The 27872-nt window shown below is 41.7% G+C and overlaps 1 protein-coding gene across 1 annotated transcript; it reads left to right on the top strand.

Moving 5' to 3' along the window:
• Positions 1 to 213: 213 nt before the first annotated feature.
• On the top strand, positions 214 to 26149 carry dnah12 (dynein, axonemal, heavy chain 12). The gene is made up of 74 exons (XM_033629360.2): positions 214 to 317; positions 489 to 716; positions 1896 to 1983; positions 2079 to 2105; positions 2211 to 2400; positions 2495 to 2564; positions 2660 to 2818; positions 2914 to 3109; positions 3288 to 3476; positions 3589 to 3742; positions 3831 to 3922; positions 4037 to 4215; positions 4312 to 4447; positions 4547 to 4672; positions 4762 to 4896; positions 5942 to 6135; positions 6217 to 6460; positions 6567 to 6752; positions 6857 to 7057; positions 7213 to 7407; positions 7506 to 7627; positions 7715 to 7850; positions 7937 to 8083; positions 8235 to 8354; positions 9197 to 9353; positions 9450 to 9622; positions 9732 to 9884; positions 9973 to 10212; positions 10801 to 11046; positions 11159 to 11278; positions 11392 to 11501; positions 11647 to 11830; positions 11939 to 12079; positions 12174 to 12257; positions 12422 to 12610; positions 12691 to 12810; positions 13046 to 13234; positions 13312 to 13463; positions 13629 to 13767; positions 14572 to 14738; positions 14993 to 15248; positions 15373 to 15669; positions 15927 to 16105; positions 16320 to 16512; positions 16673 to 16834; positions 16945 to 17139; positions 17413 to 17546; positions 17626 to 17788; positions 17901 to 17981; positions 18072 to 18248; positions 18351 to 18482; positions 18586 to 18675; positions 18816 to 18956; positions 19052 to 19293; positions 19374 to 19521; positions 19622 to 19767; positions 19888 to 20102; positions 20191 to 20383; positions 20683 to 20875; positions 20991 to 21163; positions 21708 to 21848; positions 21987 to 22145; positions 22270 to 22565; positions 22639 to 22892; positions 22991 to 23131; positions 23246 to 23383; positions 23463 to 23696; positions 23779 to 23967; positions 24075 to 24178; positions 24263 to 24467; positions 25184 to 25321; positions 25430 to 25521; positions 25619 to 25686; positions 25839 to 26149. The coding sequence occupies exons 2-74, from the start codon at positions 505 to 507 to the stop codon at positions 26030 to 26032; spliced, it is 11925 nt and encodes a 3974-aa protein (XP_033485251.2). The 5' UTR covers positions 214 to 317; positions 489 to 504; the 3' UTR covers positions 26033 to 26149.
• Positions 26150 to 27872: the final 1723 nt, after the last annotated feature.

Genomic DNA, 27872 nt, shown 5'->3' with positions numbered 1-27872 from the left:
TTAGAAATAAAAAAATATTATTTAAAAAATATTCCTAGACTAATACATTGACTTATCCAGCAGCAAACTACTTTCCAACATTAGCTATATTTTATTTATGTTGTCTATTTGTATGTAGTGTTTCTGGTTTAGTTCATAAACGTTAGCAGCTACATGACTAGCCCCGCCTCCCTCCCATGGTTACCATGTTTACTGTTTCTATGGTAACCACGCTGTTAACGTTAGCCTCAGGAGTTCATTTAGAGGCTAAATTGTGTTAAATAACTTTAGCTGTTATCAAACTTACCAAAGAGAGAAGATATTGAATGAACGACCAGGTAAAGTGACAGCTACACTGTTGTTATTTTCTGAAGTTACTACTGCGACATAACTTTTGCTTATTTAGGGTCAAACGTAGCTAGTTAGCTAACGTTAGCTTAACTAAGTTAGCATAGCGTTAATTACAATATCCGTTAAGTTACGTTTTTTTTCCTTGTGATTCTTTTCAGCATCTTGTTGCCAGAGATGGCTTCCTCCCCCGGAGTTTTCAAAGCCCCAGCAGTGAAGGGCATGTCACAGTTTCCAGTCCTGCCCCCGATTGAAGGCACGCAGGGCCGGAGTGAGGTTGAACAAGCCGTTGCAGCGAAGGAGGAGATAGCGAGGAAGTTAAAGGCTCAGAGGAGACTGCTGAGGCACAGAAGGAGTAAAGTGCAACAGGAGCAACTCCATATGATATTGTATGTTGTGTTTCAGCTCAGACGTTGCAGTTGTTTTGTCAGCACCTCAATGAAAGCTATAACTGTAAAGAATGATCTCAGTAAGGGACTGTTCGTTATTTATGAGAGGGAAGGGGGTGGGGTAAATAGGGTGAGACATGTCAAATAACTGTTTAAGCATTGGGGAGTAGCATATGGATACCCGACCTGAGCCCGACGGGACCCATGGGAACCCGATAGGTCAGGCTGGGTTCGGATAACAAATCAGAAATTTTGCTCGGGTTCAGTTCAGGTTCAGCACACTTGACATACTGCTGTGTTGTGCTATGGCTTATTCAAGTGCTGGAATTTGTTATTTATGTGACAACCCCTGAATGCAACTCAGGCCAATAGTTACATTTCAGGCAGGAGGTGGTAAATATTCAGACTGAACTAATGAAAATGGAGGACGCTAGACAAAACTTGCTATCTACAAGTTTAAAACTGCCAAAAACCCTGCAGGATCATTGGCGGTATGGAGGCATTTGACATTTGTCTTTGACTGTGTGTAACAGCAGCTGTTTGATGGTCATTTACACACTGTCCATGTGTGATCACGGTAAACAGACAAGCTGTAACCACGATAACTGTCAGGTTACAAACTGCGTCGGGATTGACTCGGGTCGGGCTCTGGCTTAAAAATCAGAAAGTCTGTTGGAGTCGGGCCAGGCTCAGTTATGACTGTCTCGCCCTCGGGTCGATTTCGGTCAGGTGCTCTATTGGGGAGGGACTTGGGTTTTTTTTAAAATTTGGCTTAGGGGAGGGGCATACATATTTATATGGTTTTATTTTGTATTTATTTTAAAGAACACATGCCCTTCAAACTCGCAGTTTGGAGGCATAATTTCTTCAAAAATCTGCTAAATTACAACCTTTAGACATTTACATCATTGTCAGAAACTGTAAAAACAGAAATTATAATTGGATTTTTAAATTCACAACAGTCCTTGAACACATCATGTGCGACAAACACTTCAGTCAGGAATAAAACATAACTAAATCTGAGTTTAGAAGGGAGGGTCATGCATTTTCAAAGTCACACCCCAGCCATCCCCCTCCTCTGACAAATAAAGAACAGTCTCTAAACTTAGGCAGAAATCATGTAGGCCTAGATCATTGAGTTTCCTGCAGTGTGACAGTTTGTTGACTGAATTATTACAGCGTGTCCAGAGCAATGGAGGAATACCGACAGAGCAAAGAGAGGGGAGCAGTGCGCAGCCAGTCACCAGAGCCACAGTTCCCACCTTCTGTATGACAGTTATTTAGATGCACACATTTTTGTTATATATCTATATAAAAATATTGTACAGTATAATGTGGTATGTTTCAAAACTTCCTTTACAGATGCTTAGTGAGGAGCGGAAACGGAGGGTATGTTTTCTTTTCAGTATTAAAGTTCACATGTGTAGAGACTAAACTGTATTCAAATGCATATCCTGCCTCTTTTCTTTTTTTTAAATTTCATCCCAATTGTAGATGAACTACATGTTCCTGAAGCAGTGTGTAGAGAGCCGCCCAATCGCTCCAATCCAGCAAGAGTGGTTGGACTCCATTGTTGCCCGAGTCTCTCCCAAACTTAAAGAGGGCCCTGACACAGATAAGCTACTACAGGAGCTTTGTGAGGAAGTGAGCAACAACTTCCACAATGTGATTGTGAAGTACACAGGTATTGCCAATTGTTTTTGTCTTTGTGTACGTGTATGTTCACAGAGAACATGTAGACAAGCCAAGTCTTATGATGCCATATTCACTCCATTTAGTGGACACAGTACTGAAGAATCCACAGACAGAAGGATCAGTCTCAGATGAACAGACAGCTGCCCAACCAAAGTGAGTGTCTAATGTACACAAATGATTTCTTCACTTTAACTAAATAATGATTGGTTTATCTTTAATGCCCTTCTGTATGTTGCGATCTTTTGCAGAATTCTTGATTTCTCCAAGCCCTGGCATGATCACTTCATCCGAACCCGCAAGATGATAAAAGCAAATTTGCACATACTACATCCGGTAATGCAAACTGTCTTGGATATTGGCTACGTGACATTTTCTCCACTGATCCTGGTTGATCTTTCAAAATGCAGGTAAGTAAAGACTCCACAAATGCAACACACGGCTGCTAAAATAAGCACCTATCAGCGATATTTCACATTGATTTTTGATTTAATTTTGGCTTCAGGGCTTCGGGACCTGTGGACTGTAAGAGCCTACAGAACAAAATGGCTTTGGAGTGTAAGAGGACAGAGGATCATATCATGAATACCTGGTTTCCCAAAGTCATCCACTTATTAACAAGTAAAGAAACACTGAAGGGAGTTAAAGAGGAGAAACTGGATTCCTTCTTTGACTGTGCGTCCACCCTCATCTCCAATCAGGTGAGAAAAGGCTGACTTGATTTTGAGCTTGAAAAGACTCAGAATGAACAGTTTAATACTATTTGAATTAAGGTTATTTCACTTATTGGTGTGTTTTTTTTTTTATAAAATACATGGATACTGTAGCATTGTTTGTATGTATGTTACTCACTGACATTTTTCTTTTGTCAATTCCCAGTTGAAATCCCTGCTCCAGACAAGTGTAGAGGAGTTTGTCAGTGTGTTTGATCCAAGCAATCACGACCGTGTACCCCTCTTTCGTATGGCCTTGACATTTGATGATGAAAAGATGGAAATTTATCCCACCTTACAGGATCTGGAGGCTTCTGTTTTTGAGATTCTTAATGCCATCACAAACACTCTGCAGGTAAGGTTATGGTTATTAGCCATTTAAAGGAAAATTACCACTTTAAGGCCCATTTTTTCATAAAAAAAAAAGATTTTGAGCTGGTACTGATTTCTATGACATTGATCCATAGAAAGTACAGACGGTGCAGTCATGGCTGACACAAGCCACATCTTCATTTGTGGATGCCAAGGTGGCTGATCACATCCTGACTTGGGCTCAGGTCACCGTGAAGACTGCTGTGTGCAAGAATCTAGAGGAACCTGACAAACATTTTCAGAACTATGGTGATGTTTTATAATGCAATAAATTCCAATCTTCAGCCCCATTGATTTTAATTCCATTTGTTGCTGACTTTTCTGCTTCATTCTGCAGTCAGCAACTATGACTGGCTTGTCAATGGAACTGCACAGGCTCGGGTGGGGAAGTTCATAGAAGAGGAGCACTCTTTTGATGAGTACACTAAGGTAACAAATCATAAAAGTTAAATCATGCTGCATATGTTAAAGACCTATTCTTGCCTTGTCATCAGTTTCTTTGCTGATGACTGTCAATGTGTGTAATCTCACTGCTGTATAAAGCAAGTGGAGGAGTTTCGTGTTCTGTCAAAGGAGATTATCAGCCTCCCAGCAAAAGCCCACTTCTCGATGGTCCATCTGGACTGTGAAGAGCTGAAACAGGGGCTGGCCAACAAAGCCAAAAACTATGCTGAAATTCTTCTGAAGAAGCTGATCACCAGCCACCGAGAGCAAAATCTACAGTGAGTCACTTTTTTGTAACACTCTTTTACTAAACTATCCATCTGTGTTTAAAATGCTAAAGTGTTTCTCACAATGCCTTTTGTGTCTATTCGAAGGATCTGCTCTGAATTTGAAACCATCAGCAAGAATGTTCTGAAAGTACCAGAGAGTACAGAGGACATGGCTCAGATCACTGATCACATTGGTTTCAATAAGACAAAGGGTATTGAAGAACTGAATGAAAGAATTAAGGTAAATAACCTGATGATGCTGTTGTATCTCACACCAAAGCATATTGAGTTATCTTATACGTATTCTAACCTAATTTACTGCCACATTGTGTTCTGATAGGAAGTTTACTGTCGACTCATCTACCTCCTGGATGTCCACATCATTGAGCCAGAAGATCTGGAGCTTAATACAACTGTCTTTCTCTGGCCGCAGAAATTACTCCAAGTCTTTGAGCTCAGTGATGAGGTAATGCTCTCCTATCAGTGCAGTCAACAGTATATCATCATTGTTTTTTAAGGATGACCTCATTCTAGAAAGGCTGTGTCATTTTCCAGGTGATGCAGAAGGCCAGGCAGAAAGGGGAGCAGGAGCTGCTGGCTAAAAGAGAACGATTAATGATACAGCTGGAAAAGCTGGGGCGCAGGATAGAGGAGTTCCCACATTGCTCTGAGCTGGATATGATGCAACAGGTACGGTATCATTAGCACTATCAGATAACCTTAAAGAAATATGTTTGACGCTTTGAGACATACATGTATTCACCTTCTTGCTGAGAGTAAGATAAGACGATCAATACCACTCTCATGTTTATCACTAAAATATGAAGCTACATCCAGTAGCTGATTAGCTTAGCTTAGCATAATTACTTGAATAAGGGGAAACAGCTGGACTGCCTCTGTACAACCAGCACTTTCAGGTTGTCACTGTCCCTGGGCAACAAATAGTCTCCTAACCCACCTTAAAATTGTTGTTTTTACACTTAAGTTTTTGTATGTAATAGTTAATTAGTTAGGTTTAGGTTTACTTTGTTAGCTTCAGACCCTGAATGTATTATTAGATCTGGATACTGGACCCCAAGATGGTGCCTACTTAGTCCAATGAGAATTGCTCTCCTGACACACACATCAAAAAAGTGTCTACCTTGCGGGTTTATTTCCATGGTCTGCCCCAAACTGAAAATGTACGGTAGTGTTTTGCTCACTGGCCCCACCTGCAAGTTCCTGCTAGGCCCAGAGACTTTTCATTGTGATGTCACAGATTTTTAAATCGCTTTCTTGCCTTGAGGAGAGTTTTACAAATAAATATACCTCAGTGAATCTAAATATCCTAACAGAAAGAGTCATAACCGACCTTTTTGCAGTTCAAGGTGTCCTGTCAGTAGTTTACAAACACCTCTTTTATAATAGGGATCTATGGAGAAAGTGCATCTTGAGCCGCAGGGGAATTTTTTTGCTGTTTCCCACATTACAGTCTTTATGCTACATTAAGCTATCTGCCGGCTGGCTCCAGCTCCATATGAAACAGACGGATGTGAAAGTGGTGTAGACTATAGCTCCAAATGAACTTGATCCTGAAATAACTTGATAAACATTAAAATATGCCTTTCAATTCCTTGTCAGTGTCAGTGTAATGTAAGTAGTGATCAGAATGGTATAAAAACCATCAATAATTGTATTTTAATGTGGTTTTACAATCAGTTGTAAGATAGTTGTCTTGTCATTATGTTTCGGGCAGTATATGACAGATGTCAGGACAGTTCAGAAACTTCTCCAGGAGGCTGAGGAGGAGATCGTCCTTATAAACAAAGAAGAGGCCTTTTATGAAATGGACCAAACCTGTTACCCAGAAGTTGAGGTCATCAGAGACAGTATTGACCCGTATCAGAAGCTGTTTGGATTTGTGCTGAAGTGGCAGCGCACAGAGAACAGGTCTGGTTTCAGTTTGATGGGCTGTTGTGTTTTAATGAAAATATATTTCCCCGTATAACCTTTAATCTTCTTTGTGAATAGATGGATGGATGGTTCATTCCAGGACCTGGATGGTGAGAGTATGGAGGTAAAGGTGGATGAGTTCTTTAGGGAGATCTTCAAGATGCTCAAGGTTTTCCAACAGAAGCAGAACAAGGCTGGGCAAGAGATGGAGAAGATTGCTTTGAGGATGAGGCAACGACCCGGTGAGGATGAACCAACGACACTGGAAAGCCCCACAATACTTTTGTGCTCCACTGTTATGGAACAAATTAAAGAGTTCAAGGTATTGTATATAACATTTCACAGGAGCGCATTAATCAAGTCTTATAGTAGGTGAAGTCTTGTTAGTGGATGCTAAACCATTATGTGGAATGTGTTTGTATCACCAGGACCATATCCCCGTGGTATCCATCTTGTGTAATCCAGGCATCAGAGGTCGCCACTGGGACCAGATGTCAGAGATAGTGGGGTATGATCTCACTCCTGATTCTGGTACCACATTACGCAAAGTTCTCAAACAAAACCTGGCTTCTTACCTGGAAGAGTTTGAGTCCATCAGCACCGCAGCTAGTAAAGTGAGAACTCTTGAAATTTGTGTTGCTTCTTCAGAGTTTGATAAAAACCTTAATACTAAATCAATGTGCTAAATGTTATAAACCCCAACTATGTGTCTCGATAGGAGTTTTCTCTGGAGAAGGCTATGCAAACCATGATGCATATTTGGGATGGCATTTCCTTCCACCATCAACCTTACAGGGAGACTGGAGTGTCCATCCTGACCTCCTTGGATGAGATTCAGACAATGCTAGATGACCAGATTGTGAAGACTCAGACTATGAGGGGCTCACCGTTCGTCAAACCTTTTGAAAATGAGATCAAGGTTAGGTTAAAGTTTTAGAGAGTTTATTCGTCTAATGATCATAAACAAATTTACAATTTGCATAGGATGCATAGGAGTTCTACCACATGGGAGTAATTTTAACTTTGCCCTTACCCAGTCCTGCAGAGATTTAACTGTTTGTTCTGTTACCTCAGCAATGGGAGGAGCGTCTGCTTCATATCCAGGAAACCATAGATGAGTGGCTGAAGGTGCAGGCCCAGTGGCTTTACCTGGAGCCCATCTTCTCTTCTCAAGACATAATGCAGCAGATTCCTGAAGAGGGACGACTTTTCCAAACTGTTGACAAAAACTGGAAAGAGGTCATGAGGCACTGCGTTAAGGACCCTAAGGTAGTCAGCAAAAAAAGTTTATGGTGGACACATTATTCTTGAAAAAAGAAAATTTTAAAGATGAACATTTTGTGTTACCTGATGATTTATAACTGTAGATTCTGCCAGCAACCTCGCTGCCTGGTTTGCTAGAGAAACTGCAAAATTCTAACACCCTCCTGGACAGCATCATGAAAGGACTGAATGCCTATTTGGAGAAAAAGCGTCTCTTCTTTCCACGGTAAACAAAAGATTTTGCAGTGTTTCTTGTGTCCAATGCTTTGTTATTATCACATTTTTTGGTACTGACTGTCAATTCCACTGCCAGGTTCTTCTTCTTGTCCAATGATGAAATGCTGGAGATTCTGTCTGAAACCAAAGATCCACTGCTAGTGCAGCCCCATCTGAAGAAGTGCTTTGAGGGTATTTCCAAACTGGACTTTCTACCCAATCTGGATATTCAGGCAAGGCAGTCACACATTGTTATTGTTACATGACACCATGGTTGATGAACTTTTATTTAATTGTTAAAGTTATTGTTCTTGCCCAGGCCATGTATAGTAGTGAAGGGGAGCGTGTCCCACTGATCCAGCTCATCTCCACGACTGAAGCCAAAGGAGCTGTGGAGAAGTGGCTGGTGCAGGTGGAGGATGTGATGCTTTGCAGTGTCAGGGATGTAATAGCCCGGTCCAGAGTGGTGAGATCACTGTTCCCATACTTTAGATAGTAAACAGTGCTGTGATTTGTTAACTCTAATACCATCATGTTGTGTATGGATACATCTACATCTGAGGTTCCCCTTATCTGTGAACAATAACCTGAGTCAGTGAGTGTGGTTGTACTGATAGGCCTATGCTGAGACTCCACGGAGCCAGTGGGTAAAGGAGTGGCCCGGGCAGGTGGTGCTCTGCACCTCCCAGATTTTCTGGACCTTGGAGGTTCATGAAGCCATCGGAGCAGGAGCTGATGTAGGTTTTTATATCTTCTTTCTCTGAAAATGTTACTTTTTCGTTGGCTTTATAAATACTACTAATTGCAGCTAAAAGGTACAGTTAACCCCAAAATAAAGAATACATATTTTCCCTCCCACCTTTGATGTGAGTTGCCGACCACTGGAGATACTGTCCGTAGAGTTGTCTGCCTTTTCTCGAATATAATGGAACTGGTTTGCACTCGGCTTGTGGTGCTCAAAGTGCCACAATATACTCTTGAAAAACTATGTATGCATTTTTATGTAGGAACTATTTTCCTTCCACCAAACTACACCTGGCAACCGTATCACCGCGCAAAAGGAAACATGCATCTACTTTACACTCACCTAGCACCACTGAGTTAGCTTTGCAGAGGAGGATATAATTAATGTTTACTTTTCGCGTTGTCAAAAGCAGGGGCCTCTCATCCATGAGTAGATGTAGCTTCTGTGCAGTGATATGCTTGGCAGGTGCACTTCACTAGACAGAAAGTAGTTCCTACATAAGACTGCTCACAGCAAGGTATGTGGATTATCTTAAGAAGGTAGGTCATGAATTCAGGATATTTTTAGCTATTATCTTCACACCAAAACAATCTACATTAATGAACAGCACTAAAGCTAAGGGGGAAACATGTATTTTTGATTAAGGGGTGAACTGTTCTTTTAATGAATATGTTTAGTGTTTTTTGGATGGAATTTTTATAGTGTAGCGGTACAAAGCAGTGATGTGTGTTACTGCTGACCAACATACCTGAATTTTTCTTTTGATGAGCATGACACCATCACAGTGTCACCTTGAGAAAAAAAAAATAGTAATAGGGTTTTTGCTCTCTGCAGGGTTTAAAGAACTATCATCAGCAACTCCAGAATCAGCTGAATGACATTGTGGAGCTGGTGAGAGGGAAACTTCCCAAACAAACACGAACCACTCTGGGAGCACTGGTCACTATTGATGTCCATGCCAGGGACGTGGTCTTGGAGCTTATCGAGAAAGGTCACTAATGGCACCAAAGACAATGTGAACCATAATTTGGAAATAGCATCAAGAAAATATGCTTGAAAAATAAAAGTACATGTCCGTTTTAAACAGGTGTATCAAATGAAACAGACTTCCAGTGGCTGGCCCAGCTCCGTTACTATTGGAGCAATGACAATGTTCGTGTTCACATCATCAACTGTGATGTTAAGTACGCCTATGAGTACCTGGGGAACTCGCCACGTCTGGTCATCACTCCGCTGACTGACAGATGCTACAGAACACTGGTAAAATATCTTACAAATAGCCTGCTTAAACATTATGCTTTTTAATTGGAATAATGCTGAGTGATCATGTATTCTCACATTTAATTCCAAAGCTCTCCTTCTGTTTTAGATTGGAGCATTCTACCTGAATTTGGGTGGTGCGCCCGAGGGTCCAGCTGGAACAGGAAAGACTGAAACCACCAAAGATTTAGCCAAAGCTCTAGCTGTGCAGTGTGTCGTCTTCAACTGTTCTGACGGACTGGATTACCTCGCTATGGGCAAAGTAACACCAGCAGGAATATTCTTGACTCCAATGCCAAAACTATAATGCAAAAACATTTTTTAACCAATTCTTTTGTGCATTTTCTCAGTTTTTTAAAGGTCTGGCTTCATCTGGTGCGTGGGCATGCTTTGATGAGTTCAACCGTATTGAGCTGGAGGTGCTGTCCGTAGTGGCCCAGCAGGTGCTCTGCATCCAGAGGGCCATTGAGCTGAAGTTGGAGCACTTTGACTTCGAAGGGACCATGCTCAAACTCAATCCCAACTGCTTTGTGTCCATTACAATGAACCCTGGCTATGCAGGACGCTCAGAACTCCCAGACAACCTCAAGGTCTTTAATTAATGACTTATGAATTATGAATTGTGGGTTGGCACAGGTACAAAAATATTGTCTGTGACTACGTCTACAAAATTGCTAATATACTCTACTTTATTTGATCCCAAATCGTTAAATCACTCCAGTTAGCTTGTCAACATCACTGTGATACATTGATGGTGCTTTTATACCCCTTCAGTAGAGCATGTCTTAGATTTTGGTATATTGTAATATCGTAAATGTTGTCTTTTTGTATTTTTAACGGCTGCATTACAGCAAAGTGATGTCATTTTCAAAACTTACAAGACTGCTCTAGCTGTTCTATTATTTGCCTTTACCCACTTAGTCATTATGTCCACATTACTGATGATTATTTCTTAAAAATCTCATTGTATAAATGTTTTATTAAAGCAAGATAGTCAGCCTTATAATATAGTCATAATATTGATCAAGGTATTTGTTAAAAAATATCATGAAATTTGATTTTCTTCATATATCCCAGCTCTCCCCTTCAGTATAATCAAACATAATAGAAAGAAGTGTGTGAGTGTCTAACATTGGCAGTAACACTTAAACTAAACCTTTTTCCACTTCTCTGTGCAGGTGTTGTTCCGAACCGTGGCCATGATGGTCCCCAACTATGCACTTATAGCAGAGATCTCTCTGTACTCATACGGTTTCCTCAATGCCAAACCGTTGTCAGTAAAGATTGTGATGACCTACAGGCTCTGTTCAGAGCAGCTGTCCTCCCAGTTCCATTACGATTACGGCATGAGGGCCGTAAAAGCTGTTCTTGTGGCTGCAGGAAACCTCAAGCTCAAGTACCCTGATGAGAATGAAGACATACTGGTATTTGCACTGTTTCAGTGCATTTTCTAAATGTGATTTTGCCCCAATTATGTACTCCCCTAGTTTGTCAGTTTTTGACCCTTTCACTTTTTCCACATGTTGTGACGTCCAGCTCCTGAGGTCTATAAAGGATGTTAATGAGCCCAAGTTTCTCTCCCATGATATTCCGCTGTTCAATGGAATCACCAGCGACTTGTTCCCGGGTATCGCCCTGCCTGAGGCTGACTATAAGGTTAGATATGTTGATGGCATTATTTATTTGTTTGTCCTGAATGTAACAATATCTGTGTGTTTATTAATAGTGTTATGTAAATTATAATCAGTGTTTTTCCATGTCTTTGACAGCTGTTTTTGGAGGCTGCTGGAGAGTGCTGTAAAAATCACAATGTACAGCCAACGCAGGTCTTCTTACAAAAGATGATCCAGACATATGAGATGATGATAGTCAGGCATGGGTATGTGGTATTTCAATTTCACTGTATCATATTATGATAACCTGTTATTATGATAGCATGTATACATTTATCACATGACAGGGACAGGGCTTGAAAGGAATATTTGAAACATGATATGTTGTGAAGATATTATTTTTTGTATAAGTTTCATGCTGGTGGGTGAACCTTTTGCTGGGAAGACCAAAGTGCTGCATGTTCTCGCTGACACGCTGACTCTCATGAATGAGAGAGGGTGTGCTGAGGCAGAGAGGATCATCTTCAGAACGTTGAACCCAAAGTCCATCACCATGGGACAGCTCTTTGGACAGTTTGACCTAGTTTCCCATGAGGTAGACCTGTGCCTTACATCCTCTTGTATTTATTCTGCATCCCAGATAAATAAAAGATCTGTGTATTTACAGTATAAATGTATACTTTTTCCTTTTCCTCATTCTAAGTGGACGGATGGAATTGTGGCCAACACATTTCGTGAGTTTGCCTCTGCTGACACACCAGACCGTAAATGGGTGGTGTTTGATGGTCCCATAGACACACTGTGGATTGAGAGCATGAACACTGTGCTGGATGACAACAAAAAGGTTCATAACACACAGCAAAAACATTTGATATTTATAATTTTTTGTTTTTCATATACTTGAGTAAGATCTTTTTTGCTTCTCTCTTCTTCCACAGTTGTGCCTGATGAGTGGTGAGATCATCCAGATGTCGAATCAGATGAGTCTGATTTTTGAAGCAATGGATCTGTCTCAGGCCTCGGTGAGTTACATGTTTGGAGTTTAATAGATTATTTATCTCACTATCCTTTCTTAAAATTTAACAATTGCCTCAGATGCTGAACACTTTTGACTATCCAGTGGGAATAAACAATGTATCTAGCTTGATTGATTGATTATTCATTTGGTTATCTTCTTCCGCTGCAGCCTGCCACAGTCAGTAGATGTGGTATGATCTACATGGAGCCGTCTCAGTTGGGCTGGGAGCCCTTAGTGATCTCCTGGACGAACAATCTTCCCGATGCTCTACAGACCCCGGACAACCGCTCCCTGCTGCTGGAGCTCTTCCAATGGCTGCTGCCGCCTGCCCTCAGGATGCTGCGAAAACATTGCAGAGTAAGTAACCAAGACACAAATATCTGTAGAACATTTACAAATGTAAGTTTGTCATCCTTGATTATGGTTTTTGTTTGCAGGAAGTTGTTTCCACGAACAACAGTAACACTGTGGTGTCCTTGTGTCGACTGTTTGAGATGCTGCTCACTGAACCTGTGAAAACGAGTCCTGAGGATAAAAATATTCGCACCTGGATCATGGTAAAAGGACTGAATTATTTGTTATTTGGAATCAGTGTTGAAAATTAAAATCTTAGTTCAGTAAAAGTACAGAAGTATTAGCATCAAAATGTGCTTAAAGTACCAATAGTATAAGTAATCATTATGCAGAATAACCCATTTCGGAATCATAAATATTATTTATTCAAAATGTTTCCATATCAGTGAAATCACATTTTTGAATAACACTCCCGCTTGTCTTCCTTTATGATCGCAGGCAGCTTTTGCCTTCTCCCTGGTGTGGTCTGTGGGTGGCAGCTGTGACGCAGACAGCAGAGAGAAGTTTAGTGAGTTCTTTAGGGCGGCTGTGTCAGGAGAGACAGAAGAGCATCCTATCCCTGCCACTGTGGGCAAATGGGAGTGTCCAATGGATGAGAAAGGCCTGGTGTATGACTATTTCTATCAGGTATTGTGTAGTTATATCACTCACAGGTGTTTCACTTTTGTTTGAATCAGTAAATCATACTTTTATATCTTTGACAGTTTGAAAGAAAAGGCCGCTGGGTTCACTGGAATGATGCCATCATGAATGTCAGCCTGGGGGACAAAAACACCAAAGTGCAGGAGATCATTGTTCCTACCATAGACACAGTTCGCTACACCTACCTCATGGACCTCTGCATAAGCTACGGAGTGTTAGTATTGTCATTATTTCCTTAAATTATTGTTTGACTCCTACCTGTGCCATATACTGATTTCTTTAAAGTAGTTCTCATTTTATTTTAAACTGAATTTATTTACATTTTATCTGATCAAATGTATTTTTTTTTTCAAAACCCTTTTTCTGTCTCTCTGGTCAGGCCTCTCCTGTTTGTTGGTCCTACTGGCACTGGGAAGTCAGTTTATGTGAAGGAGAAGTTGATGAACAATCTGGACAAAGACCGCTATCTACCCTTCTTTATCAACTTTTCAGCTCGAACCAGCGCCAACCAAACTCAGGTCAGCATTTAGGAAGCTGGGATGCAAAAATGTCCTTGCAGAAATGTCTGGATTGCTAGGAGAATGTTATTAGATGTAATAATCTAAATCGGGGTTGTCATAAGTGAGGCCCAGAGGCCCAGGGGCCAAAGTTGGTCTGCCAAAAGATTTGAATTTGACTGTGAGATGTTTCTAGCAAAAACATAACTCTCTGTTTATGCTGTTTTACTTTTTTTGTGAGGTAAAATGCTCTTTAAAGATGTAGGATCCCTTCTCATAAACTTAGCCTCGTGGGCAGTGTGACACTTAGCGCAGGAAGTCAGTTTGAGTGAGGTAAGAAGAAAAATGGAGATGCAGAGACAGTGGAACACAGATAGAAGGCTTCTCAATTAAGGTAACTTAGGATCCTTGTACCATTTTGCAAATTAAAAACACAATACAGTATGGTACAATAGGTGCTAGCCTTTGGCCTATGGCCTACCATTAAAGGGGAACTACTCCCATTTTAAAAATTCACATTATTCCAATATGTATTCCATATACAGTGTAGATAGTCTATAGAGCAGCTCCTGATGTAATACCTGATGACATTACAAGTTTGAGGCTTTCTTCTCTAGTTCCTGGCTACTCGCTCATGTTCACAAATATTGATTTAACTTTCCTGGGCCATGGCAACGTGTTGGAATTCTTAATTCAGGTGGTGTTCCCCTTTAAGTTTTAGTTTTGACCTGCCAAAGAAAAAATTGGGCACCCCTTATCAAAACAAACAAAGGGTAAATCTTTAATTTTAAATTAACTTGAGATTCTGTATTTGTTATCTTCCAGAATATCATCATGTCCAGGTTGGATAAGAGAAGGAGGGGAGTGTACGGGCCCCCCATGGGAAAGAAGTGTATCATCTTTGTGGATGACATGAACATGCCTGCTCTTGAGCAGTTTGGAGCGCAGCCTCCTGTGGAGCTTCTTCGACAGTATATAGACCATGGACACTGGTATGAACCATCCACTGTTGGATGCCATTTTCATGTTTCAGCCCAATCTCAAATATTAGGCAAATGCACAGACGTCGCCCCCTTCAGTTAAAAAATGTGAAAACACCACTCTAGCTTTGCACATACACAAATCAATATAGTCAAGGTCAGACATTTAAGGGAACATAAACATAAGAAAAACACATTTCTGAGTGGAGGGGGACTTTAAGCATGGTTCAGTAAACAGACAGACCTTATCTGTTATGCTCTGGCAGGTATGACCTGAAGGATACCTCCAGGATCTCCCTTGTCGACCTCCAGCTCATCTCAGCCATGGGCCCCCCTGGTGGTGGAAGAAATGCTGTGACATCCCGCTTCCTGCGGCACTTCAACATTTTTAGCATCAATGCCTTCAGTGATGACACCATGGTTCGCATCTTCTCCAGCATGGTGGCCTTCTATCTCAAAAATAATGAATTCCCTCCTGAATATTTTACCGTTGGCAACCAAATAGTGACAGCTACAATGGAAGTGAGTCCCCCCAAAACACAGAAATATGAGGTGGATGTTATTTGTGCATGTGTAAAAGGCTCTTATCAGTCATATCTAGTCTTTATCAATGCTTTAATACGTTGTATGTGTTTAATTTTCAAAGGTGTATAAGAAAGCCATGGAGAACCTGCTTCCAACTCCAGCAAAGTCTCACTATACCTTTAACCTGCGGGACTTCTCACGTGTTATCCAAGGCTGCCTGCTGCTGAAGAAGGACTCTCTGGAGAATAAACGCACTATGATACGCTTGTTTGTCCATGAGGTCTTCCGCGTCTACTATGACCGTCTGGTGGATGACAAAGATCAAGCGTGGCTCTACCAGCTGATGAGCAGCATCCTCAAAGATCACTTCAAAGAGTCCTTTGAACAAGTGTTTGATCACCTTAAACAAGGCAGCAGAGTAGGATGAGATTCAGTTTTATTTCCTGTAGTGTCATGTGCTTCACTATTGTCATGTTTTACAGGATGTTATGAAATGCAGGAAAGAAGATAAGCTGCTTTGGCCTGTTTTCACTCCTCACTGCCCAAGATCTTGATATCTTTTTTTGGATACATTGACTGTATTTCTGCTCTACTGATACAGAATTTTCACTTCAGAGACAAGTAGGAATTTTTTTAAAATTTTAATTTATATCATACATTTTCTTCCTTTCTCAGTTGGTTGAGGAAGACATGCGGAACCTTCTGTTTGGTGACTACATGAACCCTGACCTGGAGGATGATGAGCGCTTGTACGCTGAGGTGCCCTCGATGGAAAGCTTTTCTCAAGTGGTGGAGTCGTGTCTTCAGGAATACAACCAAATGCACAAGAATCGCATGAACCTCGTCATCTTCCGGTAAAAAGCTTTGATATTGATTGTCAGTTCAACAACATGCTCCACAAAAATATTGGTCCTAAGCTGTTAGTTATCTCATTAATAAAAACAAAATCAAAAATAAGAGCTTTAGAATGAACAACAACCAAATGACTCAACCAGTTTTGTGAAATTTATAACTGTCTTCGCATGGAAACTTGATTAACTGAGAAAAAAAAATGTTGCCACTATGTAGCTATGTCCTGGAGCACCTGTCCCGTATCAGCCGTGTGTTGAAGCAGCCACGAGGTAATGCTCTACTCGTGGGAGTGGGAGGCAGCGGACGTCAGTCTATAACTCGTCTGGCCACATCCATGGCTCACATGACCATGTTCCAGCCTGAGATCTCTAAGAGTTATGGGATAACTGAGTGGAGAGATGACCTCAAGGTCAGCGTCGTGGTTTAGGGCAGACTTTTGTGTCCTTTAATTCTAATGCATCACATGTATTTTTTTCCATTTTTAACTGTGCTTGCAATTCTTTTGCATTTTCAAACAATTGTGGAAGATTTCAACAATACCCTGTCTCCCTGCTTTAATTTTGTTTTAGATGCTGCTAAAAAATGCTGGATTGAAAGGTCAGAAGACTGTGTTCCTGCTCACTGATGCTCAGATCAAAGATGAGGCTTTTCTAGAAGACGTGGATAGCATTCTGAACACTGGGGAGGTGCCCAATCTGTTTGCAATAGACGAGAAGCAAGGGATCATGGAGGTAGGCTGTCACAAACTGTATGTATACATTTATAATGCAATGTATACCTTGTATAAAAGACATACTCATTTATGTTTCATATTACTCTCACTTCATCTCTGTTTATCCAGACAGTACGACCCATTGCTCAGGCTGGTAATAAGAATCTGGAGTTGAGTCCTTTGACTCTGTTCGCTTTCTTCGTGGCACGCTGTAGAGAGAACCTGCACATTGTTGTGGCCTTCAGTCCTATCGGAGACGCCTTTCGAAATCGCCTGCGCCAATTTCCATCTCTTATCAACTGCTGTACCATTGACTGGTTCCAGGTACTGTATAGGCATTAGGAAGGGCGTGATTGCTTGTACTTTGTATTTTGTCTTGCGCAAAATGTACCATATGATAGATGATAGTGACAGTGTGTCAGTCAATCAGACAGTTACTGTACTGTAGTCATGTGTGCTTCCTGGACCAGAGATGACATAGAAAAAAGAGACATAGATTAGTTTATCGATACTATTATCAGCAGTGTCAGCAGTCTGTCTTTGCATGCTCTCGCCTTAGTTGCTATCCTCACTGTCCTTTCATCTCTGCTCTGACAGCCATGGCCAGAGGAAGCTCTTGAACGAGTAGCCAACTCCTTCCTGGAGTCACTGGAGATGAGTGAAAATGAAAGGCAGGAGGTCGTACCCATCTGCAAAACATTCCATACATCTGCCAAACAGCTCTCACAGAGGTAAGACACTTGGTTATTTATTACTTGTATATTTAATGGTAGAGCAGAGTCCTTGATCCCGCTGTTGTTTTCATCGCAGATTCCTGTCTGAGCTGGGTCGCCATAATTATGTGACCCCCACGTCCTACCTCGAGCTGATTGAAGCTTTCCGTCTGCTGCTCACTCAGAAAAGAGACACTGTCATGAAAGCAAAACTCAGGTATACCAACGGTCTGGACAAACTAGCCTTTGCTGAATCTCAGGTACATGCAGCTCATTTTTTGCAGGAATTTGATTGTTTTTTTTTGTCTACTTCTTTTTAATTACAAAACATTGTAAATACAGTTGTTTAACTCATTTGATGTTTCTCTGCAGGTTGGTGAAATGAAGAAGGAACTTGTAGACCTGCAGCCCAAACTGGAACAGGCAAAGATAGACAACAACAAAATGATGAAGGTGAATATCTTAATTCAGACTCAACATCAACCTAGAGTACCAGTGTATATGAATTTACTGAATGTAATTGTTTAATGTGGTGACTCTCAGGTGATTGAAGTGGAATCTGTAGAGGTGGAAGCCAAAAGTAAAGTTGTGCGTGTCGACGAGGAGGCAGCAACTATAAAAGCCAATGAGGCTCAGGCTCTGAAGAACGAGTGTGAGAGTGACTTGGCTGAGGCCATCCCTGCCCTGGAGGCCGCTCTGTCAGCCTTGGACACTTTGAAGGTGAGCAGACTTCAACTGCACTGCTTCACTGCACCAAGTTTAGCCACTCAATCCAGCACAGTTTAGACAGTTGAGTAAGTTGAGCTGCCTGTTTCGTTTCAGCCCTCTGATGTCACAATTGTGAAGTCGATGAAAAATCCTCCCTCGGGGGTGAAGCTGGTGATGTCTGCTGTGTGTGTGATGAAGGAGATCAAACCAGATAAGATAGCTGACCCAGCTGGAACTGGAAAAAAGGTTAGACTGAAGAAAAAATGTCTTATAAAGATATCATAATTGTTTGCCAAAAGCATTTTATCATTACAACTAATTTGAGTAACATGTTTTCTTTGTTGTCCAGGTTTTAGACTACTGGGGTCCAAGCAAGAAGCTGCTGGGTGATATGAACTTTTTACGAGATCTTAAAGAATATGACAAGGACAATATTCCTGTGAGTGTAAAGCTACATTCTTAAAGTGGAAATAGACACATTCTTTGTTTGGGTGTTGTCTGTTTCCACTTTATTTATTTTTTTTTTCTAAACACTTACAGTTGTATTTTGCTCTGACTAACTCCTCTATTTCTTTTCAGGTCTCTGTGATGCAAAAAATCCGTAGTGAGTACATGACTAATCCTGACTTTGACCCAAGTATAGTGGCCAAAGCCTCCTCTGCAGCAGAGGGCCTGTGCAAGTGGATCAAAGCAATGGAGGTGTATGACAGGGTGGCAAAGGTGCAGTAATGTTTCTAGCTTTGCGTGAGTCTTAATATACATGCATGCATGCATACTTCACTTATTCTTTGAGCTCAACCACTCTTTGGTTGTAGGTCGTGGCTCCTAAGAAGGCCAATCTCGCAGAGGCGCAGGAGTCCCTTGCCACTACCATGGCCCTACTCGACCAGAAAAGAGCTGAGCTAAAGGAGGTCGAGGACCGTTTGGCTGCCCTTCAGAAAACCTTTGAAGAGAAGACACAAGAGAAGGCCCAGCTGGAGTTTCAGGTGGATTTGTGTGCTAGAAAGTTGGAGAGGGCCGAGAAACTCATTGGTGGTCTGGGTGGAGAGAAGACCAGGTCAGGATTCTGTTTTTTATTATTTTCTACAAATAGGGTAATTACAGTATGCCACTGACTGAATTAATTTCTTTCTTTAGATGGTCAAAGGCAGCAGATGACCTGCAGAACACGTACGACAACCTGACTGGGGATGTTCTCATCTCCGCTGGTGTCATCGCCTACCTGGGGGCCTTCACTGCTGGCTTCAGGCAGGAATGCACCAAGTCGTGGACCAAGCTCTGCCAAGTAACAGTCCTCTGGTTCTGTACTCATACTTTTTTTGTCAGTTTCTTTGAAATATTTAACTGCTTGATATCTTTCTTTTCACCTACCTTGATATCTCTAGTCCAAGAACATTCCATCAGCAGATGACTTCTCTCTCAGTAAGACTCTTGGAGATCCCATCAAGATCAGGGCCTGGAACATCGCAGGCCTTCCCAGTGACTCTTTCTCTATTGATAATGGTGTCATTGTCAGCAATTCACGTAGATGGTGAGTCCATATTGCTGAAAAATTGTTTTAAAGTTAAGTTAAACCTTAAAGGAAATATTAAGAAAACGTGTACAATTTAACCCATGTTTAATCTCATCCCTCGTGTTTGTGTTCTCGTAGGCCCTTGATGATTGACCCTCAGGGTCAGGCCAACAAGTGGGTAAAGAATTCAGAGAAAGAAAACAACCTGAGTGTGATCAAATTAACAGACGGGGACTACATGCGAACTTTGGAGAACTGTATTCAATTTGGAACACCCTTGCTGCTGGAAAATGTCGGGGAGGAGCTTGACCCCTCTCTGGAACCACTGCTGCTCAAACAAACTTTCAAACAAGGTGCTGTGAACATGAGATGGCTCTGAGGGTGATATTTGAATTTAAAACTGTGAAAATTCTAACTTCACTCATTTTTTGTTTCACCAAGGCGGTGTGGATTGCATCAGGCTGGGGGAGAGTGTGATTGAGTACTCCAGCGATTTCCGTTTCTACATCACTACTAAGCTGAGGAACCCACACTACCTCCCAGAACTGGCCACCAAGGTGTCTCTACTTAATTTCATGATCACCCCAGAGGGCTTGGAGGACCAGCTGCTGGGGATTGTGGTTGCCAAGGAGAGGTAATGATCATAAAATGGTCACATGGTATATGAAATCAAATAAAGCTTTTTTTATGTAGCGCCTTTCATGCAAAATTGCACCATGAGGTGCTGGACAATACAATGAAAATTATACAATACAAGTAAACAGTAATTAAAGGAAATGATAACAAATTAAAAAATTGAGATAAAATTGATTAAGAGAATAAAAATGTATGTCTTAAGATTAAGGTATTTAGAGATTGGTGCCTTCAGCTATACCGCTTAAATACTTTGCATCACTTCTTCAGAGCATACTTTCTGCTTCATCTGCTGTGCAGGCCAGAACTGGAAGAGGAGAGAAATGCACTAATCCTGCAGTCAGCTGCCAATAAGAGGCAGCTTAAGGAAATTGAGGACAAAATCCTGGAGACGCTGCAGTCCTCTGAGGGAAATATCCTGGAGGATGAGAGTGCCATTCAGATTCTAGACTCCGCAAAGATCATGTCCAGTGAGATCAGCAAAAAACAGCAGGTGTGGGCAATGCACAAATAAGTCTTAAATGTTGTCGAGAGAAAATGAGATCCAGACTGTAAACAAGAGTCTAATCATTAGTAATCTAACTTCCCACTGTTTACCTACTCCCCAGATTGCAGAGAAAACGGAGATCAAGATAGCAGAGTCTAGAGAGGGTTACAGAGCAATCGCCAAGCACTCTTCAATCCTGTTCTTCAGTATCGCTGACCTCACAAACATAGACCCGATGTACCAGTACTCTCTTAGCTGGTTTGTTAACCTCTACATTAACTCTATACAAGACAGGTGAGTGAGGACATAAAGTGTATTCTTTTTACCTGGACCTGTACGCTCTGTCATTTCCCCTCTATTCTTATTGCTGTGTCACTCAGTGCTGAGAATCAGACAAAAATAGAAATACATGGCAAAAATAGCATATTGTCAATATTTTAGAGACCCCCCCCAAAACTTTCCAAATCATGTCATCGGGGGAGCTCATGTCTTATTAAGAGGCCAAGCTCTGCCTGGCTCCCCTGTGGTTTGCACCCTGCTGCAAGTGGGAGGGATCAAATTAAACTTTTTTTTGTGGAGCTGCAGACGTGCCCTGTACACACAATGATGCATAGGCATTTTTGTACTATGTCATCACAAGTAGCAATTGTAAACATTATGAATCTGTTTCATTGTACTCTAAGCATATTTGTCTTAAGTGAAAGCAACTAGTGGCAAGAGACTGAGCACTTTACTCAGTCTGCAGAGATTTAGCTAACATGAACTTTTAGCATAGGGTTACATAACTTTTAGTCCGTGTTCATCTGAAGCTTCTTATGTTTTGTCTTTTGTTCATCAGTAACAAGTCCAAGATCCTGGAGAGGAGGCTTCAATACCTGATCAGTCACTTCACCTATAACCTGTACTGTAACGTCTGTCGCTCTCTGTTTGAGAAGGACAAACTCCTCTTTTCCTTCCTCCTCTGCTGCAATCTCCTCCTGTAAGTGTTAAAGCTACTGCAGGGATATTGGTCACATAAATTACAGAATATTATTAGAATTTGATTTCAGCTTTTAACCACATGTTCATATGATGATACACTATGTGAATTTGTGCCATCTTCTTTCATTCTACTCAGAGCAAAAGGGGAGATTGAATACTCTGACTTCATGTTCTTTCTGACCGGAGGAGTGGGCCTGCAGAACACCATCGCTAACCCTGACCCCATCTGGCTACAGGACAAGAGCTGGGATGAGATCTGTAGAGCCAGTGAACTGCCGGGCTTACAGGGAATAAAGTAACAAACAGCACTAACTCAACCAAAAAAGCTTGTTTTATGACATGTTTACAACTTCACTGTCCTGTTTGTCATAAATTCCCTTTGACTAATGAAGTGAATCTACATGTTATTTATTCCACAGAGAGGCTTTCATTGAAAACCCACAAGACTTTAAACCTATTTATGACAGCAAAGAGCCCAGCAACACTCCTCTGCCTGCTCCATGGTGTGAACAACTGAATGAACTGCAGAAGATGATCATTGTTCGCTGTCTCAGGCCTGATAAGATAGTTCCAGCTGTGACTAAATTTGTGAAGGGCAAACTGGGAAAGAATTTTGTCCAGCCACCTCCCTTTGACCTGAGTAAGAGCTACCTGGACTCCAACTCCACCATCCCACTTGTGTTCGTGCTGTCTGCAGGAGCTGATCCCATGGCTAGTAAGTCCCTACAGTACCAGTGACTGACTGTCAAGGTTCCAAAATCATTACAAATAACAATGTCCCTCTACAGGCTTACTGAAGTTTGCCAGTGACATGAACATGGGTGGTGCAAAGTTCCAGTCCATCTCTCTGGGGCAGGGCCAGGGACCCATCGCAGCCCAAATGATATCCACAGCTATGAAGGATGGGACGTGGGTGTGTCTGCAGAATTGTCACCTGGCAGTTTCCTGGATGTCCACCCTAGAGAAAACCTGTGAGGACTTCAGTCCAGCAACATGCCACCCAGACTTCCGCCTCTGGCTCACAAGCTACCCTTCATCCAAGGTAACGCTAGATGCATTTCATTTAGCACATGTGTATGAATTAGCAGCAAGACAGAGCTTTATTTTTATTATAGTCCTAAACAACCTTTCTGATATCAGTTTCCAGTGACCATCCTGCAGAATGGGGTGAAAATGACAAACGAGTCTCCGACAGGACTCCGACTCAACCTGCTACAGTCTTATTTATCAGATCCTGTTTCCGACACAAACTTCTTCAATAACTGTCCCAATAAGGAGCTGGTGAGTTGGGGGATGCAAATTTAAGATTTGTATGTGATAGAAATCAGCTTTTGTTAACAGATGAAAGTTTATCATCATGAATGATGTTCTTTGAACTTTGAATTTCTCCACTAGATTTGGGAGAAGCTCCTATATGGACTTTGCTTCTTCCATGCTCTAGTTCAGGAGAGGAAGAAGTTTGGCCCACTGGGCTGGAATATTCCCTATGGTTTCAATGAGTCTGACCTACGCATAAGCATCAGACAGCTGCAGGTATTCATTTAGTATTTCAGTGACCATGTTTCTGCATCACAAGAATCTAAAAGTGCATTTAATTAGTTTTCCTCTTTAGCTGTTTGTGAATGAATATGAAGAGGTGCCCTTTGAAGCCATAACTTACCTGACCGGGGAGTGTAACTATGGCGGCCGCGTGACAGACGACTGGGATAGGCGGCTCCTGATGACCATCTTGGCCGACTTCTACAACAAAGACATCATTGAGAAAGCTAACTACCCTTTCTCACCCAGCGGCGAATACTTTGCCCCACCTAAATCTATCTATGAAGACTACCTTGAATTTATTAAGGTAAAGCCACTTGAGATAACACATTTTTTTATTTCTATATAATGACTTCCAACTGAGTAGCAATATCTCTGTTGTATTTTAGGGGCTTCCTTTCAGCCAGCATCCAGAGGTGTTTGGGATGCATGAAAATGTCGACATTTCTAAAGATCTCCAGCAGACAAAGCTGCTGTTTGATTCACTGCTACTCACCCAGGGTGGAGGAGCTAAGGGAGGGGCTAGCTCTGGGAGTGACAACACACTGTACGAAATAGCGAATGACATCCTTACTAAGGTATAAACTAATCAAACCTTTGTTTCTGTTGGCGTTTCCTTCACCTAGATTGTAATCTGAACGCACTGCATCGTACATTTTTAACTAGCCCACTTTATTTCCCCCAGTTTCCAGCCAACTTTGACACCGAGGCAGCTCTCTTGAAGTTCCCAGTGCTCTACGAGGAGAGTATGAACACTGTGCTTGTGCAAGAGATGGAGCGCTACAACACGTATGGACAAACAGCTCAGGGCAGAACTTGAAGACATACAGCATCATCACCTGTATGACCTACTGTTTTCTTTCCCTCTCTCAGGCTGTGTAGTACGATCCGCGTGAGTCTGCAGAATCTGTTGAAGGCCATTAAAGGTTTGGTGGTGATGGATGCAGAGCTGGAGGCAGTTGCAGTCAGTCTGATAGTTGGAAAGGTCCCGGAGAAATGGGCCAAGCGCTCTTACCCCAGCCTCAAGCCTTTGGGCAGCTACATTACCGATTTTCTTTCAAGGCTCAAGTTTTTGCAGGTGAGACTGCTCGAAGGTCCAGTGTGTAGGATTTAGGGCGATATATTGCAGAGTGGAATATGAGATAATAAGCATGTTTTCTTTAGTGTATAATCACCTGAAAAGGAATCGTTGTGTTTACGTTACCTCAGAATGAGACGTTCATATCTACATAGGGAGCAGGTCCTCGTCTATGGGGATTGCCAAAACAGACAAACTGCAAAATGCCGAACAGCGTCGGAAAAACATTCATATTTAACGTAAACTTCTTTATCCAGTGTTTTTACCAGTTTAAATTATGGGATCTGTTTGTTTTGGAGTAGAAGAAACCTCTGTGGATATTCAGCTCCAACTTAGAACCCCCTGAACGTCTGGATCGTAAGTTATCAGAGAAAAAGGATGAGCACCCATTAGCAGGTGCTGAGCTAGTGGCCCATTAGTGTCACAGGAACACTGATGTGTAACCTGAAACTGCTTCATTCAGTGTTTTTGCACGATTTAATCACCTGGTCCATTTGTTTTGGGGAGGAAGAGACCTCTGTGGATAATTTGGCCCCTTGTAAAAACCGAAACAATGGTTGCAATCTGCCATCCTCACCACTAGATGCCACTAAATCCTACACACTCTTCCTTTAATTAAGAACATTTAGATGAACAGGAGACAGACAGGACTATGGTTATTTATGTTGAGTTTGTTACTCCACTTAAACTTTCCCTTTTACCTTGTGTGCTTGTAGGATTGGTACGACACCAGTAAACCCAACGTGTTCTGGCTGTCTGGCTTCTTCTTCACCCAGGCCTTCCTGACTGGGGCTATGCAGAACTACGCCAGGAAATACCACGTCCCCATTGACATGCTAGGCTTTGATTTTCAGGTCAAAAGATGAACACTTTGTAATCCCTCTGTCTCCACTTCAAAGATTTTCTCATAGTCCCAGGAGTAAATTGATCTGTAGTTCTGTTTTCATGATTTTCTCTTACAGGTTCTTCCCATTGATGAGTCAGACACATCGCCTAAGGATGGTGTTTACGTCAAGGGATTGTTTCTGGATGGAGCCCGATGGGACAAAGAAAGGTAGTTAATTCTAGGATTATTTTTAAAAAGATCCTTATAAATCATTGTAACAGTGAAGTGCAAGGAGACTTGATAAAACTGTTTGTCTCCCTATTAGTGGAGTTCTGGCTGAGCAGCAACCCAAAGTCCTGTTTGATGTGCTGCCAATCATCTGGATAAAACCCAGTATGTACATTGCCATCCTGGCTACACTGCCAAATGCCTGACAAATGAAAAGCATGCCATTTATGTCTTCAGGTGTCTGTTTCAAACCTTTAAGTTTAAGTCATTTTCCTGATTCTCTGCTTCATCTCTTTGTGTCCTCCCCCCCCCCACAGCTGAAAGGAAGAGCATCAATCAGACTCAGGAGCTGTACGTCTGCCCTCTCTACAAGACCAGTGAGAGGAAGGGAACCCTCTCCACCACAGGCCACTCCACCAATTTTGTCATTTCCATGGTGTTGCCCACAAGCAGGCGCCCTCAACACTGGATCAAGCGTGGTGTGGCCATGCTCTGCCAGCTTGATGACTGACTTAACAAACTGTTAAAGACTTGAGCACTTTACTGTAACACTTTAAACACTTTGAGGCCTTTTTTGGTCTCTCTTCCTTCACAATTCAAAATAAACATAACCTCTTTTTGTGACCAACTAGAGTGCGTGTTTCAAAACTATGGGTCAAGTATGTTTGGGGATAGCCTTGTAGTTCAGTTGCTGCTGCAAAATACAAAGCCATAGAGTTTTCTGTCATAATGTTCCCCCGAAAAACTGTAACTGAAAGGCACTTATACAGTCAGGTCCATAATTATTTGGACAATGATACAGTTGTCGTCATTTTGGCTCTGTACACCACCACAATGGGTTTTAAATGAAACAATGACTACCTGCTTAAAGTGCAGACTCTCAGCTTTCATTTAAGGCTTTTTTCAAAAATGTAGTATGAACCGTGTAGGAATGACAACCATTTCTTCACACAGTCCCCCGACTTTAAGGGCTCATAAGTATTTGGACAAACTAACATAATCATCAATTAAACAGTCAGTTTTAATACTTGGTTGTAAATCCTTTACAGTCAATGACTGCCTGAAGTGTTGGACACATAGGCATCATCAGATGCTGGGTTTCTTCCCTGGTGATGCTCTGCCAGCCCTTTACTGTAGCCGTCTGCACTTCCTGCTTGTGTTTTGGGTGTTTTGCCCTCAGTTTTGGCTTCAGCAAGAGAAACGCATGCTCAATTGGATTCAGGTCAGATGATATGACTTGGCCATTGCAGAACATTCCACTTCTTTGCCTTAAAAATGTCTTTGGTTGCTTTTGCAATATGCTTCAGGTCAATGTCCATCTGCACTGTGAAGCATCGTCCAATGAGTTTTGAAGCATTTGGTTGAATCTGAGCAGATAATGGTGCCCCAAACACTTCAGCTTTCATCCTGCTGCTCTTGTCAGCAGTCACATCATCAATAAATACAAGAGAACCAGTTCCACTGGCAGCCATACATGGCCATGACATAACAGTACCTCCACCATGCTTCACTGATGAGGTGGTGTGCTTTGGATCATGAGCAGTTCCTTCCTTTCTTCCTTCTCTTGTCTTCCCATCATTCTGGTAGTTGATATTTGTTTTATCTGTCCATAGTATGCTGTTCCACAACTGTACAGGCTTTTTAGATGGTTTTTGGCAAACTCTAATCTGGCCTTCCATTTTTAAGGCTAACCAATGGTTTGCATCTTGTGATAAACCCTCTGTATTTATTCTAGTGAAGTCTTGTCTTGCTTACAAGAGCAGCAGGATGAAAGCTGAAGTGTTTGGGGCACCATTATCTGCTCAGATTCAATTAAATGCTTCAAAACTCATTGGATGATGCTTCACAGTGCAGATGGACATTGACCTGAAGCATATTGCAAAAGCAACCAAAGACATTTTTAAGGCAAAGAAGTGGAATGTTCTGCAATGGTCAAGTCATATCATCCGGCCTGAATCCAATTGAGCATGCGTTTCTCTTGCTGAAGCCAAAACTGAGGGCAAAACACCCAAAACACAAACAGGAAGTGCAGACGGCTGCAGTAAAGGGCTGGCAGAGCATCACCAGGGAAGAAACCCAGCATCTGATGATGTCTATGTGTCCAACACTTCAGGCAGTCATTGACTGTAAAGGATTTGCAACCAAGTATTAAAACTGACTGTTTAATTGATGATTATGTTAGTTTGTCCAAATACTTATGAGCCCTTAAAGTTGGGGGACTGTGTGAAGAAATGGTTGTAATTCCTACACGGTTCATACTACATTTTTGAAAAAAGCCTTAAATGAAAGCTGAGAGTCTGCACTTTAAGCAGGTAGTCATTGTTTCATTTAAAACCCATTGTGGTGGTGTA

Source organism: Epinephelus lanceolatus, chromosome 8 (assembly GCF_041903045.1).
Source record: "Epinephelus lanceolatus isolate andai-2023 chromosome 8, ASM4190304v1, whole genome shotgun sequence".
NCBI lineage: Eukaryota > Metazoa > Chordata > Actinopteri > Perciformes > Serranidae > Epinephelus > Epinephelus lanceolatus.
This window is presented reverse-complemented; position numbering and strand designations above follow the sequence as displayed.

Coding starts and splice junctions, on each gene's coding strand:
- dnah12 (XM_033629360.2), top strand. CDS start 505: ATGGCTTCCTCCCCCGGAGTTTTCAAAGCCCCAGCAGTGAAGGGCATG. Junction 11,831..11,938: donor TTGACCTAGTTTCCCATGAG/GTAGACCTGTGC, acceptor CCTCATTCTAAG/TGGACGGATGGAATTGTGGC. Junction 12,811..13,045: donor ATATTCGCACCTGGATCATG/GTAAAAGGACTG, acceptor TTATGATCGCAG/GCAGCTTTTGCCTTCTCCCT.